The sequence below is a fragment of the Selaginella moellendorffii genome, unplaced genomic scaffold, assembly GCF_000143415.4.
Source record: "Selaginella moellendorffii unplaced genomic scaffold, v1.0 SELMOscaffold_39, whole genome shotgun sequence".
Taxonomy (NCBI): domain Eukaryota; kingdom Viridiplantae; phylum Streptophyta; class Lycopodiopsida; order Selaginellales; family Selaginellaceae; genus Selaginella; species Selaginella moellendorffii.
The window spans coordinates 1,210,689-1,229,190 of NW_003314300.1; the positions used below are offsets into that span (position 1 = coordinate 1,210,689).

At 44.2% G+C, this 18,502-nt stretch overlaps 5 protein-coding genes, 1 long non-coding RNA gene and 1 other non-coding gene across 12 annotated transcripts; 5 read left to right on the forward strand and 2 right to left on the reverse strand.

Annotated features, from left to right (window-relative positions):
• The first annotated feature begins 3,735 nt into the window (after nucleotides 1-3,735).
• LOC9660114 lies at nucleotides 3,736-4,527 on the forward strand. Its single transcript, XM_024684089.1, has 2 exons — nucleotides 3,736-3,845; nucleotides 3,908-4,527. Exon 2 carries the CDS (start codon nucleotides 3,978-3,980, stop codon nucleotides 4,464-4,466), a length of 489 nt encoding a protein of 162 aa, XP_024539857.1. The 5' UTR covers nucleotides 3,736-3,845; nucleotides 3,908-3,977; the 3' UTR covers nucleotides 4,467-4,527.
• Nucleotides 4,528-4,999: 472 nt separating this feature from the next.
• On the forward strand, nucleotides 5,000-6,364 carry LOC9659579 (ankyrin repeat-containing protein P16F5.05c). Its single transcript, XM_002978909.2, has 6 exons — nucleotides 5,000-5,504; nucleotides 5,558-5,642; nucleotides 5,697-5,761; nucleotides 5,819-5,887; nucleotides 5,962-6,011; nucleotides 6,080-6,364. The coding sequence occupies exons 1-6, from the start codon at nucleotides 5,427-5,429 to the stop codon at nucleotides 6,201-6,203; spliced, it is 471 nt and encodes a 156-aa protein (XP_002978955.1). The 5' UTR covers nucleotides 5,000-5,426; the 3' UTR covers nucleotides 6,204-6,364.
• A 2,375-nt stretch (nucleotides 6,365-8,739) lies between these two features.
• LOC9659580 (nicotinate-nucleotide pyrophosphorylase [carboxylating], chloroplastic) lies at nucleotides 8,740-10,620 on the reverse strand. Of its 3 annotated transcripts, none has more exons than XM_024684077.1 (10): nucleotides 10,487-10,620; nucleotides 10,316-10,443; nucleotides 10,122-10,255; nucleotides 10,014-10,059; nucleotides 9,848-9,930; nucleotides 9,703-9,786; nucleotides 9,499-9,651; nucleotides 9,269-9,439; nucleotides 9,150-9,217; nucleotides 8,740-9,097 (listed from the first exon to the last, which is right to left on the reverse strand). In XM_024684077.1, exons 1-10 carry the CDS (start codon nucleotides 10,585-10,587, stop codon nucleotides 9,001-9,003), a joined length of 1,065 nt encoding a protein of 354 aa, XP_024539845.1. In that variant the 5' UTR covers nucleotides 10,588-10,620; the 3' UTR covers nucleotides 8,740-9,000. The 3 variants fall into 3 exon arrangements, with proteins under 3 accessions (XP_024539845.1, XP_024539844.1, XP_024539843.1); XM_024684076.1 differs by having other exon boundaries at nucleotides 10,014-10,077; XM_024684075.1 differs by having other exon boundaries at nucleotides 9,499-9,786; nucleotides 10,014-10,077.
• An 85-nt stretch (nucleotides 10,621-10,705) lies between these two features.
• Nucleotides 10,706-10,837, forward strand: LOC112349526. The gene has a single exon (XR_002993423.1). It is a non-coding gene; the product is annotated as a U11 spliceosomal RNA (small nuclear RNA).
• A 153-nt stretch (nucleotides 10,838-10,990) lies between these two features.
• Nucleotides 10,991-13,899, forward strand: LOC9660115 (ankyrin repeat domain-containing protein 13C). Of its 3 annotated transcripts, none has more exons than XR_002993391.1 (7): nucleotides 10,991-12,844; nucleotides 12,907-13,126; nucleotides 13,179-13,227; nucleotides 13,275-13,416; nucleotides 13,474-13,532; nucleotides 13,614-13,707; nucleotides 13,766-13,899. XR_002993391.1 is itself a non-coding variant. In XM_002978910.2 (4 exons), the coding sequence occupies exons 2-3, from the start codon at nucleotides 11,507-11,509 to the stop codon at nucleotides 13,117-13,119; spliced, it is 1,551 nt and encodes a 516-aa protein (XP_002978956.1). In that variant the 5' UTR covers nucleotides 10,991-11,275; nucleotides 11,330-11,506; the 3' UTR covers nucleotides 13,120-13,126; nucleotides 13,179-13,259. The 3 variants fall into 3 exon arrangements, 1 of the variants encoding a protein (XP_002978956.1); XR_002993392.1 differs by having other exon boundaries at nucleotides 13,357-13,416; XM_002978910.2 differs by lacking the exons at nucleotides 13,275-13,416; nucleotides 13,474-13,532; nucleotides 13,614-13,707; nucleotides 13,766-13,899 and having other exon boundaries at nucleotides 10,991-11,275; nucleotides 11,330-12,844; nucleotides 13,179-13,259.
• A 92-nt stretch (nucleotides 13,900-13,991) lies between these two features.
• LOC112349485 lies at nucleotides 13,992-15,266 on the forward strand. Of its 2 annotated transcripts, none has more exons than XR_002993393.1 (3): nucleotides 13,992-14,063; nucleotides 14,114-14,405; nucleotides 14,479-15,266. It is a non-coding gene; the product is annotated as an uncharacterized LOC112349485 (long non-coding RNA). The 2 variants fall into 2 exon arrangements; XR_002993394.1 differs by having other exon boundaries at nucleotides 14,148-14,405.
• LOC9659581 lies at nucleotides 14,979-17,060 on the reverse strand. Its single transcript, XM_002979034.2, has 2 exons — nucleotides 15,313-17,060; nucleotides 14,979-15,172 (listed from the first exon to the last, which is right to left on the reverse strand). The coding sequence occupies exon 1, from the start codon at nucleotides 16,635-16,637 to the stop codon at nucleotides 15,417-15,419; it is 1,221 nt and encodes a 406-aa protein (XP_002979080.2). The 5' UTR covers nucleotides 16,638-17,060; the 3' UTR covers nucleotides 14,979-15,172; nucleotides 15,313-15,416.
• Nucleotides 17,061-18,502: the final 1,442 nt, after the last annotated feature.

The window sequence follows — 18,502 nt, forward strand, 5'->3', positions numbered from 1 at the left end:
GGGGTAGAGGTACCTATACTGGGCCATTAAGCCACGGTGTTTCCTTTTGATATTTCGAAACAAGTGTTGCATCCAAGGCTTGGGATTTGAAGGGTCCCATGATCAAATCTTGTTGTACTAAGGGATGTTAAGAATCTGGAGGCTTGGTGTGCTTGCCTGCTTGTGCCTACGGGGAGTGTAGCTGAACCTTAAGTCTAATTTAACTTAGGGAAGGGGATGGGGAGAGATTAAAAATTTGTGGATGGATGGTTAATGCTTCATTGCTCGTGCAATGAGTAGTTGAAACCAAGACCAAGTAGGAGCTAGTATAATAGGCAAGAACTTTGGCGAGGGAACTTAGCTAAGGCCAAAGTAGTGTTAATTAGATAGACGAGATAAGCTTGTAAATTGGAAAGGAAAAATTTATAACTTACAATAATACATAGATTGAAAATAATGTTAAACCACTACCCTAAATGTTCTTGATATAAACTAAAAACTTTGGTTTTTGAATTTTCACTATAAGATGTAGAAAAGCCACTATAGTATACATTTGAGTTGTATCCATGATAAAGTCTATCACATTTATGTTATCATTAACCCCTTCACAAGAGGATAATCTTTGTTATGATACCTAGCCTTGTGGCAATAAATAAATTGTTGCCTTTCTTTCATTGGTCCAAATGAAGTTTTTTAGCCTTATTTCGATCTCCATTTTTTAAATACTGATGCAACAACAATCATTTCTTTCCCAAATATGAAGCATTAGCTAATTAACCATTATATTGACTTCCTTGTTGACCATTTTCTTGACCAATATTGATCTAGATGACTTTTGGCAAAAATATTTAAATCTTAATAATAACATCAATCAATGTTGTTAGAAAATCCTTCTTGACTTTTTTTCCACATCCATTGAGCTCAAACTTTTGGTGAAATATTACACCTTTAGTAGCTTGTTATAGATGCTTAAGGTCACAAAACTTACAAGCATATGCAAGTCCTTATATAATCTTTAGTAACTAGTTCACAAGATCAACCTCTCCAAACTTTTTAACATATAAACCTTCTTGAAATCACTCCAAAAATTTGGCTTTGAATTTTTAAAGCCAAAAGATGACATCATTATTTTTCTTTTCTTATTTAGTTTCCTCTAGATGAGGATCATATTTATGCAGACCTGTGCATCCCTGCTCATGTGAATTTTATGGCAAAACAGGAGCAACATGAGTAGTTTGCTCCAGAGTTCATGGGCATGGAAATCAAGATGAAGATGATCAAGGTATAATTCCCAAAAGAAAAGCAAGAAGAGATTTTGATCCCAACCCTTTTCCAAACCTCCCATAAAATCAATATTAATTTTAGAATATGGATAAAAGAACTATTTGGCCCGGAATAGAAGCTTACACATGCTATTAACACATATTCAATCACACACTTGCTATTTAAAAGGGAATTCTAGGTTATAGAGGAAACAAAAAATCACACTCAATACATTGAATTATTTAAGTCTCACTTGGGTCCACTATTGTCAGATATTGTAGGTATATTAGACCCACCAAGAGACTTTACTCCACCTTCAACTGGACAAATTTTCCTGGGACAAAGGGTGCTATGACGTATTCACCTTTAGAATTAAACAATATGTTAATGATGGGCACTAAACCATTGATAGAACATATCTCTTCAATAGATGGTTTAGACTCCAAATTCATTTATTGAAGTGGGCAATCCTTAACATGATTTCATGAATTTGGGCACTAAAACAAGTATTTCTCACCTACCTTAGAAGGATTTAGTTCCACATTGTGGTAATTATCACCATCCATTTGTGAAGAGAGTTTTTATGTCCCTAATCTTTGGAAAAATTTTACTTCTATAGCCACTATATACATAAAGTCTAAATCAAATAAAATTTTCAAATCCATGGATCTATAAAAATAAGACAAGTAGGCTATAATTAGGTTGGAGCTTAGGAATTAGCTCATAGGTGTGCAATAGAGAAACTGATAGGCTAAATTCTAAAAACACATGGCAGTAGAAGTTTATAAAAAGACCTAATCAAACTAAAATGAATATACTATAAATAGTTGGCTGCCAGATTCCCACAACTGAATAGAAAAACCCTTACATTGCACCATATTGGAATGTAATTTAAAGGGTTCTATTGGAACAAATAGATCAAATAGCATTAAATAGATTTGACAAGACAAAAACATTTAGTTTGGTTCAATCAGTTTTTGTGTTTGCTCAATGGCTTTTATGCATAGGCACCATAAACAGACACAAACCAGCAGGGCTCTTTTTAAATGGAGCAAACAAATGCCCATTGCTCATGTTGGCAAGAGAAGGCTCCTATCTGTTCAGGGCTTTGTGCTTATGTCCTGTGGGCATGAGAAACTGCTTTATCCCATCAACTGCTAGTTGGCAGTCAGCACAATTTCTTCCATTGGACAGCATTGGCTGCGAACTCATGAAAGGGATGGAGCAAATGGAACCTACATATAGGTGGAAACTACTCACTAGAGCTGGAGCAAGCCATGCCCTAGAGCCCTAAGGCTGCAATTCTTGTTCTTACATACTTATACTTGGATAATTATTTGCAACCCCTATAAGATTTAAGTTCTTGGTGAAGCTGTTCACCACTTTTGTGCCCACATGGCAGTTTTGTTCAGGGAATCAGGGCAAAAATCACAAATGGCGAGTATTCACACAGAAGGGTGAGATTACCCAGACAATGCAACCATGCATGCTTCTACCAGAGCACGAGCTCTAAATTAAAAGAACAACACCATGGTGACGTTTGTAACAACATAAAATGGCTGGTAAGGTTTTCTTTTTATTTTCTATTTATGTATCAGTTTTAAGAGAAGGTGCTTGCAAACTTGATACTAGACAACAAACCTTTGGGTTCAATGGCGACCCTTGGCAACAATGATTAGGCCAGCAAAGCTTAGAAGTGTTGGACTGGGAGCACGCAATATGCACGAGCGGAGACAATTTGTAGTGGAGGTAGACATGTTTTAGGTAGAGGATGCAATCACAATATAAGGGGACCCTGATGATGACTGGGGCGGATCAAGCCGTGACCTTGGGTTTCAGTTCTTAGGCTGCATTTGCTCGTATGAAGATTCCTTGCAATCACTTGCTGAAGAGATATTCTATGCCAGCAGCGGCCGAGGAGAGAGCAGGGGAGCAAGGTTTCTGAGCACTCTGAGGTGATTTTGGGACAGTCAGTTTTGGGTCTCCACGGACAACTATCGAAAGAGGCGGAAAGCGATGAGTGACCTTTCGTGGTCACATAAGTGCTCACACGATGAGCCCATTCGTAGAGGAGATAGTGCGGTGTTCACCATTGTAGACGACGCTCACCCGGATGAAGAGGAGAAACCACAAGTCAACCTCATGAGCTTCGTTGTCGTGTCTGCTCCAGGAGAGGGGAGCGGCGGCAACGAGCTAGTGCAGCTTCACGCGAAGTCGGTGACCATCGCTCTGGTTTTTCCAAGTCCTTGCGCTCTTGTCTAGGACCACCAAGGCAAGGAGCTATTTGCGCTCGAGTCACCAACGTGGGAGCGGTCGTTCCTCGCCTACCAGGCTTCAGGCTCATCTTGTCGCAGCTGTGCGGTCGACAAGCCATTACGGAGTCAGACTTGGAAACTGCGTACGCAGCCATAGATCTCGTAGACAGCTTGAACATGCTGGTCCCAGGCGAGAACAGAGAGGCCCTATCGAATTAGGGCCACTATTGCAGCAGTGAAGTGGCACCATCGACTGGGTGCCTCTTGGTGATGGATTTGTCCAGTATCTTTTGGAAAACGGGGCAGACCCAGACTTTCCATCGCCGGATGAGATTTTTCACTGGTCAGGTAACATTTCTTTCTTGTCACAACCTTTACATTCTCACTCGTATGGTTGGTTCTCTTTCCAGGCGTACCCACCTGGCCGTTCCTGTATGCCAGCGCCCATCAAAGGATGACTTGGTCACGCTCTTCAAGCCCATGGCGCGGCCTGTCGAGACTCTCACCAGCAAGCACTTGTGCAACGCTCGCGATCCCGAGCATCTGGAGCTCTTGCTCTTGCTCCCGCATATGGATCCCAACCGGACCTCGCCGGAGGGCTGGCTCCCTCTCATCGCTGCGCTGAATCGAATAGAATTGGAGAATGTCAAACTGCTGATAGCCGCTGGGGCCGATCCAACGCTGCCGACTTATGATGGGTTTTGCCCGCTCGCCAGAGCGGCGTTCTCGAATGAGGACGAAGAGATCTTGCGAATTATGGCTAAGGTGGCCAGCAATATCAACGTGAAACCAGGGGAGTATACGGTTCTCCGCAGTGATGCAGAGGCTGGAGTGTGTCGAATTTTACTTGAGTGCGGGGCGTCGATGGGCGATGACGATGGATTACCGGACTTGAGGTCTGCTTTGAGAGATCTCTTCCACTCGTCCAACACGCCCATGCCGGATTGCTTGCAATCCATGGTAATCTAAGTTCTTGCTTATTCAATTTTGTTCTATGCACTTGAAGTGTAAGCAGAAGTAGTTAAATTCATATGAGAAGACCAACTGCTAGAACGGTAGCTACTGCCCCAAAAATGGGCACTTGCAATCCAACAGCAGCGCCCTCTTGCAAGAAATCTGGGCTTGGAAATGGGCTGGCATCAAAATCCCTCCTCGCTCTTCTTCCGGGAACTACGGCTTGATCATCCTCTTCTTGATTTCCACGCCCACGAACTAGGCCTCTTAACGAGCTCTCCAGCACCAATGCCGGATCGAATGTCTCCTCTCCTTGGATTGAGACCGCCAGCAGCAAAACCAGGAGGAAGATCGACGCCACCAAATTCGCACGAATCGCCATTCCTTTCCTTCTTTTTGCGATCGAAGCAATGCTATTGCTATCTAATTGATCCAACCCTTTTTATATATCGGGAGGGGAGATCTTGACCCTGTCAAGAAGGAAAGTTCCTTGGGAGCGCATTTGACCGTGTGTACGCGAAACCTAATTTCACACATCACTGTACTTTCTTGACTACGCCACGATATCCTTTTCGTGTCTCCCGGTCTACTCATTCTTCGAAAGTGGCCTTGGATTTGGACGCGACAAGGATCGCTACTTAGGTCGAAAGAAGGGCATTTTCATCCCAAAAGATCATTGGCAATGAAGCCTTCGATCCTTGTTTTGGCATTGGTTTTGATCTTGGTAGCTCTCGAGGCATGGACGATTCGAGCGGAGCAACAAGCCCACACTCCAGAATCCAATCCAGTCCAATTGCAGCGCCGATCTAGACCACGAGCTAGAGGCGCGGGCACTAGCGGCAGCGCTGAAGTGGAGGTGTCGGCGCTTGGGATAATCGGAATTGTCACTGCCGCCATAGCCGCGATTGCGTAAAGATTCTTTGTATATTCTTTGGCAATGTAAAGCACTCTTTTTTCTTTTCCTTGGAAGCCCTGATGGGTCGTGTGTTACCAGCGAGTGAAGAGCCGCCGCCAGCGCAGGAGTGTGAGTTTGATGTAGATGATCTTCTCCAGGTAAAAATCCCCGGGGTTCTTGGAATGGGTGTCTCCAGATTTTCAATCTCTAGGCTGCAAGGTATGGAGAACTCGAGGAAGTCAAGCTCGTTGCTCCTCTTTTGCCGCAGAATTCACATAACGAGCAGGGATGCACAGGTAGAACATTTCTCGCTTTGATTTTTTCTCGCCTATGATCTTACTACTCTAAAGCATTGCATATGGCTTCTGCCAATGGTCACTTGAGCATTGTTAAGTATCTCATCGAACGAGGAGAAGTAAGTCGCGTAGCGAAGGAGATCTTAGAGAATGTTTTTGATCGCTCGTGTTCACAGAATGTTAATGCTTGCAATGCCGAGAACAATACCCCTCTTCATTGGGCTGCTCTAAATGGCCAAGTTCAGGCATGTTTTTCTTCTTGCTATTCTTTCGTGATTCGCGAAGTGTTCTTCATTTCGATTTCTTTTCTTTTTCCCAGGTTGTGGAGGAGCTTATTGCTTCGGGAGCTAGCGCCTCAGCTTTGAACCGGTCTGATCATGAACTTTAAGCTCGAAAGTGTATCGGGTTTCAATTGCTCTTGCTTTTCCATTTTCCAGTTACGATCGGACGCCGGTAGACGAGGCCCTGTCTCGGGGAAAACAAGAAGTCGTGAACGCCATAGCAATTCTCACAGCCGCGGCATCCATGGACGACACAAGTATACAAGAAGAGATTAACTAGTAATTTAGTTGAAGAAGCTGGTTAGCCTCCTCACAGCCTGGGGCTTGAGGCCATGGTGGATATTAGATAAGCTCGCGTCTATTTCCTAACAATCGATCGCTCCATTGTAGATCAAGCTTTCCCAGACCATTCAAATTAAATTATGCTTTATGCTTTACTTTCATAGGTTCCTTAAGAATAGAATGTTTTTTTAATGGAAAGTGATATTTTAATTATAGTTTTACCTATTCATTTAACTTATATTCTTTTCAAACAGAAAACCCAAACATTTGAAATAGATGATTGAATCATATATTTTTAACACTTCTAAAAAGAATTATATTTTCTTCTTAGGTAGAGATTATAAATTTTATTTTTAATAAGTAAAATGAATTATATAAATAAAGAAAATACTAATATATGTTTAAGAACTTATAATAGATGAAAAATACTAGTAAAATTCTAAAAGATGTACATGGCCATTTAAGGATTTAGCATTATCAATATTATTTTTAAAATAGAATAATTAGAAGTCTAATTATTTGTAAAATTTAATACATATGTTTTAAATATTAATAGAAAATATAATTTATATTTATTCTAATTTTATAAAAATAATATTGTTGACATAAATTTTATAAATAATCAAATAGAAAAACTTTATTATAAATAAAAATCTATTATAAATTAGCACTTTATTTTGAGAAACATGTAAGTTATTTATTTATAAAAATATTTTAAAATATTATTATTTATATTGTGTTGGAAAAAATATTTGGCATGCTTTGTTATAATGTTTACTTAGCAGTCCACTGTAACAATAACATAGTGATTGTAACAATAAAAACAATAATTATGTTAAAGTATTCTGGACAACAATGTTATAATTAAGACACGACGCTAAATAAATAAATTTAAGTTATGGCACACAGTTATAATCTATACTACTTTTAATAATTTATAAGGTTTATTTAAAAATTTTATCTCAGCCAACTTAAATATTATATATATATATATATATATATATATATATATATATATATATATATATATATATATATATATATATATATATTACTATTATAAACAAGTAAAATCTGATGGCTTATTTAGTTAGATAATTAAATAATATTTGATAGACAAATACTTTTAACATATAATGCTAAATAAAATATTTAATAAAAAGTAATATTTTATTTCCCCTATATAATTCCTATAAAAAATTATTACAAAATATTGTACTGAATTACAATCATTTTGAATTGTAAATATGGTTGACATACTATAATATTTTTTATTAATACAATATTTTTCAAATTATAAATTTATTATCATGATAGAAACTAAATTAATATTATTTATTTTTAATAATAATTATATATGTAGTAATATACCTAAGCACATTTAGCTATATAAAAAAATGGATACAGTCTTAGTCATATTTTCTATATGTTATACTGCTATAATCACATATTTACCTTATAGTATTATATATATAGGTGTACTATGATGCAAGTTATAATGCTGTTGTTATCCCATTTTGTACATGGCTCAAGTGTTCAACAAACTCCAACTTTAACTAATGTTAAAATACTCATTAAATATTGATTTGAAGACTTAGCATATGACAACCTCAAAGGTAAACTCAACTTTATTAACAATATTAAATCATGACCCTACAAGAATTTATGAGGTGAAACACCAATAAAAATTTGTACATTTTAACATTTACTATGCGTCTAGTTGGGCACCAAAGGATTTAAATCATGTAATAATATTATGAGAGGGAGAAATAAAAAACAAAATCACTTTAATTTAATACCGAAAAAAATGCGAAATACAAATACCATTATTAAAAACCTTAAATTTAAATGTAAATTCTCATTAGATCGCTCTATAATGGATAGCATTAGCAATAACCTTCAGTGCATGGTCATAATCAAGAGCTTGAGCAGTCGGTTCTTAAGATGGAGATTGATCTCTTATTTTCTTGGACTTCCTGACATTACAAGCTACACCTGTTAAATAGTGAATTTGTAATTTTGAGAGTTCTGAGTTCCTCTTTTTTGAAAATGGAGAAACGCATTGAGTTGTCAATATAAAATGATATATTGCGGCAAGACTATAAATTCTCAAGATTGACTCTCACCAAGCACCTCGGCGGTGAGGGAGCTGAGAGCTACTGAACTCAGAGCCCAAGAGCTGGTGCCTGGAGGGGTCTTATCCTTGCTCTTGGCAGGAAGATCTTCTGAGGACCCCATTTTATGGAAGCTTCACTTCCAAGCTGCATGGGAGCATTTTAAAGAGGTGACTATGATTATACAAGGTTTAACATCAACCTTCCACTGTACGTGGAAAAGGCTGTGGAAACCACTCAGTGTTTCAAGGTGCTGCATAAGTTGTGCAAGAAGGACCCACGGTACCATGAAACATTCGATTCTGGAGAAAGTGACCATGCCAGGAAAATAGAGTGCTACACAAAAGCCATAAGCCAAGCAAACGTGGAGCTACTATATAAGAAAATGGAGTTCAGAGTCTTATACTGACCAGGCATGTGTGACTGTTATCCTCAAGCGCTTATGAAATTGTTTCTGTGTGACACTTCAATACATGGATCTATAACCTTGCTGCATAGTTTAGCAATAGATCTATAAGTACCAGCTGGGCCTCATGAAGACTGAAGTTCCTGAATCCGGAGCTTTGCTCAGGTTTGCCATAAGTTGAAGCTCGAAACTTAAGTCCCACTTCTATTGTTTATCAGTCGCTTTTGCTTTTGGTTCCTAGCTAGTTAAGCAGAAGAACCTGGTGTTTCGAAACTCTAGGCACGGTTTGTTCGTTTGCCGACTGCAAGGGCCAGATCAATGTCAACTTTGCAAGAGATGTCCAATGCTGAGACCGAGTGTGTCAAAGCGCCACTATTTTGTTTCACATCAATCAGAAAAGAAGAAGAAGAAAACTTGATGATACCTCGAAATGTAAGTCACACCAGTGCTCCCAATCTTTCCGACTGTGCTTAAAGTAACGTTTCCAGAAGCCTGTTTGATCTTGCAGTAAGATAAGAGTCAAGAAAATCTTGCGAGGCATACCTCCGTTTGTACTCGGCCGCCCACGATTTCAACAGCTTCTCGTAGTAAACCCACATCAATATCTCCATTTGCTTGTGTACTCACCATATTGTCCAACATTATCCGTGTGACTTTGCCTTTGTCTAAGATGGCAAGAACGCGCCTCACTTCATCTAGCGTTCTCGTCTCCACCTGTTAGATTTCCAAATGAATCAGAGACCAGGCAAACAATTCAAGGACTTGCGAATCACCTCGACGCCAATATCAAGTCCTTTCTCTTCCAAATACTTCGTCACTGCAAAGATGGCATTCTCTATACCGCCAGCGACTGCTATGTGATTGTCCTTCACCATAACCATATCGTAAAGTCCCATTCGATGGTTCTCTCCTCCTCCAATCAAAACCTGAATTGAACACCCCATTACCGTGGAAAAAATCCATTTTGAATCACTTACGGCCCACTTATCAATCAGACGAAGGCCTGGTGCAGTCTTTCTCGTCTCCAGTATTCTCGCTGGTTTAGCAGCATCAGCCATTTTCTAAGAAAGCACAAGATGGAAACAATTAGGAAAAGCGACTGTTCAAGAAGCTTATTCTTGCCTTTGTTGCAGTGGCGATGCCACTCATGCGTTGCATGAAATTTAAAACGACCCTTTCAGCTGTCAAGATACTCCTCGCATTGCCTGAAGGACCAAAAAGAAAAACGTAAAGGATTACAAACAAGGCTGGCTGGATCAACAGTTTGGACTTACATTGTGATACATACCACATACTTTCCCAAAAACTTGGCCTTTCTCCACGGTGCTCCCATCCTCGACTGCCCAATCAGTCTAGAAAAAAATACTTAAAATAGAAAGAGCTTTGATCTGCATACTTTCAGCGAAGGATCGAGTTCTTGAAAAACCATATCCGCCAGAGCAATGCCAGCGATCACGCCATTTTCTTTGGCAAGAAATCTAGCCTCCGCTGTCATCTCCGCGGGAATAGTCGCCAAACAGGAGACATCCCCTGACAAAAGAAGCAAAAATTGTGACAAACGCAATTCCCAGCAATCGTAGTTTCACTGACCTCGATCTCCTGCGTCTTCCGAGAGCGCGAGCTGAATCACTTCCCTCAAATTGTAGGTCGGATGCACCGGCGGCGGCACTGCTCCAGCTCCATTGACACTCTTGCTCACTCCCGCCATCGCCTGGCGCCTAAAGAGAGATTTTCAGATGCGCGCCACGGCAGTGATCTCACCTCCACCCGACGCTAGAGCTCAACCCGCTGGAATTCGACCTCCCGGGAGAGAAACCCTTCGCAATGCGGGGCAAGGCGGGGACTCCATAGCCACGCAACATAGCAATTATTTAGGGCTAGGGCTTTGGCTAGGGCTTATTGGAGATATCCCACATGCCCTAGCGTGGATTCGCGCCATGGTCATGATATAAAAGAAACGTATCGTAAATGATCAAATTTAAAAAGGGTCGGTTGGCTAAATATGCCACATGCACCATTTAGCGTGCGTGCCGTATGGATATCAAGACATATGGCCGACATAATTTTTGGACCACCGTAGAGGGTTTGGCAGCGCTTTGCCAGACCCTACAAATTTAAACCCCAACAAGGCATAAATTTTCAAACTAAACAAAACCGTTAGTGGGTATATGCCCCGAATCTTGTCAGAATTGCCGCCAAAATATAGGCTTTTAAAAACTCACGGTGGAAAGAGATAGAGGCATTTGATGCTGGGGGGCGTGGGATTCGTAAGCTAGGGCTTTGTGGGGGGAGGTGGAAGAGCCCTACACTGGCGCTGCGAGCTCGGCTATGGCGCCCGATCGATCGAGCGGCCAGTCGCGGTCATTTCAGGTAGTGGCTGCCATGACGACGACTGGAGCGCGCCAGTGCGCAAAGCTGCTCCATCGGTAGTGCTCCTCGCTTTTTTCCCCGCTTTCCTCTCTCGCCACTGTTCTTGGGGAGACCGGCCGATCTGTCGCACACTGTGGCATCATATCTGCGCTGGCGGGCCGACCACTGGATCCAATCGAGGTACTTCGCTTTGGATCTAAGAAATTTCCGCCATGGATTAGGGTTTCTGTGTAGTCGCAGGTCCCCTGTTCGTCGCGAAAGCTCCGTGTTTTTGACCCAGCTCTCCTCTCGCGACTGCAAGCCCTAGGCTGGGCCGGGCTGGGCTAGGCTGGAAAAGCGCGTTTGGGCAGTTTTTGGATGAGAGTTTTGGGGGGTTTCTGGGCAGATCCGATTGTTTAGGGAGGCAGGAGGATGTCGCAGCTTTCGGCAGAGGAGGCTCATGTCTACTCGCAGAGCCCAGCGCATTACGCAGTCGCCAGATGCGACTATGGCCTCCTCCGATCGGTGCTCTCCCGGCTGCCGCGATTGCCAACCGCGGGAGAGGTGAGCTCCGAGGTGGACTCGCTTCTAGCGGAGCAAAAGGCCGATATAGTTTCGTCGGTGATCGACAACAGGGAAGTTCCTGGGAGGGAGACTCCATTGCATTTGGCGGTGAGGCTCGGGAATGCGAGGGCGGTGGAGATGCTAGCGGCAGCCGGGGCGGACTGTAGTTTGCAGAATGGTCGGGGATGGAGTGCGCTCCAGGAGGCCGTGTGTGCTCGCAAGGAAGCTATTGCGATGGTCATCACCAAGTACTATCAGCCCATGGCGTGGTCGAAGTGGTGTCGGCGGCTGCCACGGATTGTAGCGGAGCTCAACAGGATGAAGGATTTCTACATGGAGCTCACGTTTCATTTCGAGAGCTCGGTCATCCCGTTTATCGGGAGGATTGCTCCGTCGGACACTTACAAGATATGGAAGCGTGGTTCCAATCTGAGAGCGGACATGACACTGGCTGGCTTCGACTCGTTCAAGATCCAGAGGTCGGATCGGAGCTACTTGTTCTTGGGAAAAGAGAATATGGGATCTGGAGAGCTCTTGGTGCTGATGCACAAGAAGAAGGAGGTGGTGAATGCGTTTGAAGATGCCGCGGTACAGCCGTCGGACGCAGAGGTGGCCCACGAGGTGGCTGTGATGTCTCGGGCGAATGTCTATCGGCCAGGTTTGGATGTAACTCAAGCGCAGCTGGTTCCGCAGTTGACGTGGAGGAAACACGAGAAGGCGGAGACAGTGGGGAACTGGAAGTGCAAGGTGTATGACATGCAAAACGTGTCCGTTAGTATCAGATCTAGAAAGGTGCTGGGGGCAGTGGAGGAAGACGAAGAAGAGGAAACTTTAGATTATGCCAACTTGCTAACGGAGGAGGAGAAACATCAGCTGGAGATGGTTTTGAGTGGCGATTGCGAGAACTTAGAAGAACAGAAAGAGAACTCGGCTTGTGTCAATGGTCGAGGTGGGAGGCCGAAAGCCGAAAAGTCCAGGCCTATAAGCGGTAAGGAAGAGGACGATTCCAAAAAGTCTAGCGCAAAGGAAGAGGAGAGCGAGTTCAAGAAGGGACTTAGACCCACTCTTTGGGTGACAGATAATTTTCCTCTCAAGATCGAGGAGCTTCTTCCACTGCTTGACATTTTGTCAAGCAAAGTCAAGGCCGTCCGGAGGCTTAGAGAGTTGCTGACTACGAAACTGCCAGCGGGAACTTTTCCTGTCAAGGTTCGCTTCTTTTTCTTTTTCTTTTTCTTTTTCCAGTCTTAAGTTTCATTGCGTGTCAACAGATGTCCATTCCGGTGGTGCCGACGATTAGAGTCATCGTCACGTTTTCCAAGTTCCAAGAGCGGCACGCGATGCAGAACAACCTGAAACCCGAGCATACTGGATCCTGGTTTTCTTGGATGAAAAGTTCGAATCCTAGTTCCGAGCATGCGGACCCGTTCCTGGTTCCAGGCGATTATACGTGGAAGAAAGGGAAGCAAGTGATCGTCCCATAGAAGAATGGTACGTGTAATGCATATGGTTTGGCTGAAACACTCCTGCGACTGTTTTATAGGTCGTTTTCAGGCACACTACTAATACATATATAAGAAATTGTAAATCAGGTGAGAGATGTTTCGATTCCTTAAGTGAATACACAATTTTTTGGTAGACAAAATGAAAAACTGGCACCATCGACATAAGACTCTTGCCTGGAAGAGCCTAAGTTACCGCAATGCTTTCTTGGATTGCAGAGTTGACGTTACGCTCATCTCAGTTTAATGGCTTCAGTTCGAAAACTAGACCACTAACAGGTATCCTTACTTCATTTTTACTGTTCTCATATCTTTGCTGGTTTGAATGATATACAGGATGATGATGGCGAAGAAAGTGTTGCCGTTCCCTGGAAGTTTTGCTGTACTCGAGTAACGTAAGTAATTAGAGCATCGAGACTATAGATGTAGGTTCGTTCGTCAGCCTTTTAAGTAGACCTTTATATATTATCTTTCAGATCTCCGCAGTACTTCCTCGCCAAACTTTTCTGGTTGCGGTTGGAAACACCGAGAAGCAAATGACGGAGCTTCACCCTTTTTCCTCTTCGCCTCGTAAGTGCATTGTCTTTAAGTGAAACTCTTATAACTGCTGGAAATTTTGTCCTCCTAGATCTCTTCCGGAAATTCTCTGCTCGAGCTGACAGGCCAATAAAAAAAGCATGGAACAGAAAAAGAAAGCAAATCCAAGCAACAAGCAGCTCGCTCTCAGATGCCCAGCAACAGACAGAATTTGTCCATTTAAACAGGCACGCACCAAACATCCTGCCCCACGGATTTCGCTCTCATCTTCTCATAATGCGTGTCTCTTTTTTTTCTTCCTTTTCCACTGTAGCCGGACGAACAAAAGGCCCGACTTACATGAGAGTCTTCATGTTCATCGTAAGCGATGCATCACCTGCGCACCCAAGGTATGTATGATCCCCTTTGTTTAATCGTATCTATCCGTTATCTAATCCAGGAAAACAAATAATTCGACTCGATCTCCTTGGCAGCGGCTTTCTCTATCTGTAAACATCGAGATCGTCTCGAAAGGCTGGCCGGCTGGCCCTTGGTTCATTAAAATTCCAACCTGAAACGCACCAACATCATGATTGCGCGCCTCGGAGCTTATTTTTTTGTCTAGCCAGCCACCGCCACAGCGAGCCGACGAAATGATCCGATCCATCGCGGTTTGTGCTTTCTCATCTTTTCCCACTGTAAGTGTCACTCGCAAACTCAAGAACTTCGATGCTTTCTCATCTTTTCCCACTGTAAGTGTCACTCGCAAACCCAAGAACTTCGATGCTTTCTCTAACACTTCTTTTTCTTGTTTTTGGTATATAGTGAACTTGACAATGTGAATGCCATGGAATCAAAATGGTGGTGCCACCATTTTGCTCGGCCATCCATGGTTAATATCCAAGAGCTCTGATTGACAAAAGATTCTTGGATTGGAATCTCGTGCTCGGGAACAGGGCTTGTACACTCGTCCAACACATTGACCACAGAAAAGCATTGTGTGGGTGTTAAGAAACCGCAACGTTAGAGTCAAGTTCCTCATTTATCAGGAGTGAGTGATGGAGGAGAAAATTCTAAACAAACCAACGCCAACTCGATCAATCAATATTTTGAGAGGGTGGTAAGAAGCACCATACTTCTCTAAGGTACTTGGGATCTCATCAAATCTCCTTGTACTTTGTATGGTATGATTTTTTATATATATTTTTTTCCTTTTACATCTTTAACTTGGGTTGGAGCTTTGCGTTTGGGTCCCTTGTTTCTGACACGACTCAGCACGGAAACAACTCAAGAACACACTCATGAAAAGCAAGAGAGCATTCGTATACACAAGAAGAGAGACTAGATCTTGCATTGTCCAGCCTGCCTTCTCGACTTAAAAAGAGGGAAGTAAAAATGGAAACTTTGATCCTTGATCGGACTCAAACACTCTGGAAAAGAAAAGTTGCGAGCTCGCGAAGAACGTGTCCCGGAGCCCTTTTCTCTCCATGGAGCCGGAGCCTTCGCGTTGAGTCGTAATCTGCATGGGAAATAGCGAAATCCTACACATCAAGCTCGGAATCAAAAGTTCCTCCTATAGCTACACAATAAGTAAAGATGAAACAAGCAGGAGAGAAAAAAAAAAAAGAATGGAAGGAAAAAAGGAACCGAGGAGAGGACCTCCGCAAAAAGTTGTAGAGCCTCGAGAAGAAGTCACTGCAACTTTCCTTCTCTCCACCTCGTGTCCATTTACAGCACCACCACCATCGCCAGGAAACTCTGGATCAAATCGGATCACACGTCTGCGACGAGCACAAAGATCCCAACCGCAGCGACAAATCCAACTGAAACAGCCCCCCGCCGCCGCCACCACCTCCGCCACCTCCGCCACCGCCACTCCGCTCTCCATCCCTCGCCAAATCTTCCAAGTTCGTAGCCGTGGTACTCTGCTTGTGAGCCGTGGTGGTGGCGGTGGTGGTGGCATTGTCCTCGGCCACTGCCACATGAACGTTCTGATAAAAGCTCCGCGGCCACTTGCCGCCCGGAAGATCCTCGTCGAGGAAGCTTGCTCCAAATCCCCTGCCCCCTCCAACCAGATCCTCAAACCGAGCACCGCTCCTCATCCCTCCTCCTCCTCCTCCTCCGCCCAGATACTTCCCCACCGCCGGCTGCAATGAGATCGAGGCTGGTCGCAGCCATCCGTGGTGCCCGGTCGGGAGAGCCGGCGCTGGGCTTCCCCCGCCGCCACCATTCGCCGATCGCACAGCGTTCTCGATCAGCGTGGTGGCGGTGAGATGCGCGGCCGAGTGGGCTTTCACCCCGAGATTCCTGTCGAGGGAGCTGGCCCCGGAGCCCAGGATGGGCGAGTGGATGTGGCGGTAGGCCTGCGCGAGGCTGTGAGATCGCTGCGCTTGCCTCGCCGCGGTGCGCTCCCTCTTGTGGGCGTTTTGGTGGCCGCCCAGCGCTTGCGAGCTCGTGAACTTGCGCTGGCAATACGGGCAAGGGAAGACCCGCGGCTCGGACGCCTGGCCGCCGAAAGCCGTCGGCGAGGAATCGAGAGATGGAGGAGGAACTGAGATCATCCCTCCTCCTACCAAGCCTTGATGGTGATGATCGTGAGGAGGAGCCGGCCTCTTGGCACTGTCGAAGAGAGGAGGGCTCGACATCCAATCCCGGCTGCTGCATTCCACGTCCCCGGAGGCGCTGGGCTTGGATTGATTGGTGCCGCTGCAAGAATCCAAATCTTTGGGCGATTCCTGGAATTTGGGATGATCCCGCGTCCAGCAGCTCTCGTCGGGCTTGACCTCCAAAAGAATGGCCTGGCCGGGCGAGAGGATGGGGTGAGAGCCAAAGCGAGCGAGAGGAAGATCGTCCCCTTCCTCCTGGTGGAGTCTTTTCGTCTGGAAATCACCAATGCTCAAGCTCAGATCCAAAGCTGACCTCTTGAATCGCCGCGATGCATCGTCTTGGCCGCCCCAGGCGTGGCTCAGCTCCGTTGTTGACATCGAGCTCTCGCCGCGCGAGCGAAGCTATTGCCGCCGACAAAGACCCTTCCCCCTCTCTTGCGAAATCTCTTTCTTCTTCTTCTTCTTCTTCGTCTTCTTCTTCGTCACAGCCTTGGAATCCAAGCCAAGCGATGCGATCTTTCTTCCTTCCAGCCCCGAAATATCGCAACTATCTAGCGCCACGGATCGATTAGCGTCGCGGCCGCGGCAAAGAAAGGAATCGATCTATCTAATCCGAGGCTCCTCGCGACGAATCTTGATCTGGCCAGAATTTGCCGCCGCGGACGAGGAGTGGAATGGATTGGAAGGGAGGAGAGATTATAGCGAAGATCGAGAGAGAAAGCAAAGAAATGGAAGCGCTACACACTACCACTCCGCCAAGGGTTCAAGAAGATGGGTTTTCTCTAGCCGTACAAATTTGGGGCTAGACTGGCCCAAACGCCAGTTGTGGACCGCTAGAAGTGAGAATGCGCACGGACAGTTCAGCGCGGCGCGGCACCGTTAGATCGCTGGGCATTGACGGCAGGGAAGCGCGAAGCGTGGCGCGACCGCAGGGGGTCTTCATAGGATGGGCCGTGGGTTCTATTTTACTGGACAAGACCACTACAAATACACATGATACACACAAAACCAAAGGGATGGAAATTTTCACATTCATTGATTAAAATCGCACATAGAATAATGATAGAGTTGCTAATAACGGCTGAATGGCCGTTTTGTCACTGTTGTCTTCTCCCTTGAAAGACTTTTTGAAAGATCGGGGGATTGCCGATTGCCAGCCAGTTTAATTTAAAACTGTGCAAGAATAAGAAAAACCAAACCCCACTAAACGTGTCAGTTAAGTTAATTTTCAAACAACTAGAAACCAAACCCGGTGTACATTTCGATATTCTTTCCCAGGTGCGTGTATGTAAGTCTTTAGGGCAACCCCACCCACCCCACCACCTTTTCCAGGAGAGAACTTCCAAGTAACTTGTGTAGCTATAGCTAGGGCAATTTGTACTACGGCGAAGTTGCCCCTTGGAGACAATGATGTGAAGTGTTGTCTCATGCAAACCAAAGCACAACAATTTGAGGAAGAGAAGAAGAAGATTCCCCCCACATTTTGCACCCTTAGATTAGACCCACTTTAGGGCTTAAAAGGTGGGTGATTAGAGGTAAAGCACGAGGGAATGATTAGGCTAATCAAGGCCCTTGTTGTATCTAGTGAGTGCGCATGGAAGACTTTGGAGGAGAGAGAGAACTTTTGCTCGCTTAAGACAGGACCGTATGGAATTAAATTCATTTCTTTGGAGGCTTTGCTCGCTGTAGCGGGCAAGGGCCCCCCTTTGAAGGGTCGTATACCTGTCCAGTGTTCCTCTTGTGTGTTTCTGTGTGATCTCTTTTGAATGACGAGATGGCACAACATGGATACCTCTGTCTCGTTTAGCCAGTTGCAATGTCCCAGCAGAGCCAAGTTGATCGATCTGTAGAAAAAAGGGCCGCCATTGAAACCAAAAAGGAGGAAACTGTGTTAAGCTACTGCTCCTACGTAATCTCAAGTACCTCTGTCGTCTATACGACTGTAATTGTGATTAGAATCAGTAAACAAGTGCTGAGACTGGTGGATGCAAAAGTGCACTGTTAAGAGCCTAGGAAGAAAGGATTGCATAGTGATCTTTTAAGTTATATAGTGATAGCAAAGTTTGTAGGTGAGGAACGAGCAAGCCGAAGCTTCCTGAAAGAAAGGGAAGATCAACAGGAGATTCTTATGACTTCCACTATGCAACACGAGGGGTTTGGAATTAGATGACCTTCCACCCCACTAGAAATATAGTTTTCTTTTGGATACATGATCTTTCGTTTGCATTTTACAATTGGTGATG

Excerpts from the sequence above, each read along its gene's own strand:
- LOC9660114 (XM_024684089.1), top strand. The coding sequence starts at position 3,978 with ATGGCGCGGCCTGTCGAGACTCTCACCAGCAAGCACTTGTGCAACGCT.
- LOC9659579 (XM_002978909.2), top strand. The coding sequence starts at position 5,427 with ATGGGTCGTGTGTTACCAGCGAGTGAAGAGCCGCCGCCAGCGCAGGAG. Across the intron at positions 5,762-5,818 it reads ATCTCATCGAACGAGGAGAA|AATGTTAATGCTTGCAATGC; the intron begins GTAAGTCGCGTA and ends TCGTGTTCACAG. Across the intron at positions 5,888-5,961 it reads CTCTAAATGGCCAAGTTCAG|GTTGTGGAGGAGCTTATTGC; the intron begins GCATGTTTTTCT and ends TCTTTTTCCCAG.
- LOC9659580 (XM_024684075.1), bottom strand. The coding sequence starts at position 10,587 with ATGTTGCGTGGCTATGGAGTCCCCGCCTTGCCCCGCATTGCGAAGGGT. Across the intron at positions 10,444-10,486 it reads AGCTCTAGCGTCGGGTGGAG|GCGCCAGGCGATGGCGGGAG; the intron begins GTGAGATCACTG and ends ATCTCTCTTTAG. Across the intron at positions 9,440-9,498 it reads GACTTGATATTGGCGTCGAG|GTGGAGACGAGAACGCTAGA; the intron begins GTGATTCGCAAG and ends GAAATCTAACAG.
- LOC9660115 (XM_002978910.2), top strand. The coding sequence starts at position 11,507 with ATGTCGCAGCTTTCGGCAGAGGAGGCTCATGTCTACTCGCAGAGCCCA. Across the intron at positions 12,845-12,906 it reads CGGGAACTTTTCCTGTCAAG|ATGTCCATTCCGGTGGTGCC; the intron begins GTTCGCTTCTTT and ends GCGTGTCAACAG.
- LOC9659581 (XM_002979034.2), bottom strand. The coding sequence starts at position 16,637 with ATGTCAACAACGGAGCTGAGCCACGCCTGGGGCGGCCAAGACGATGCA.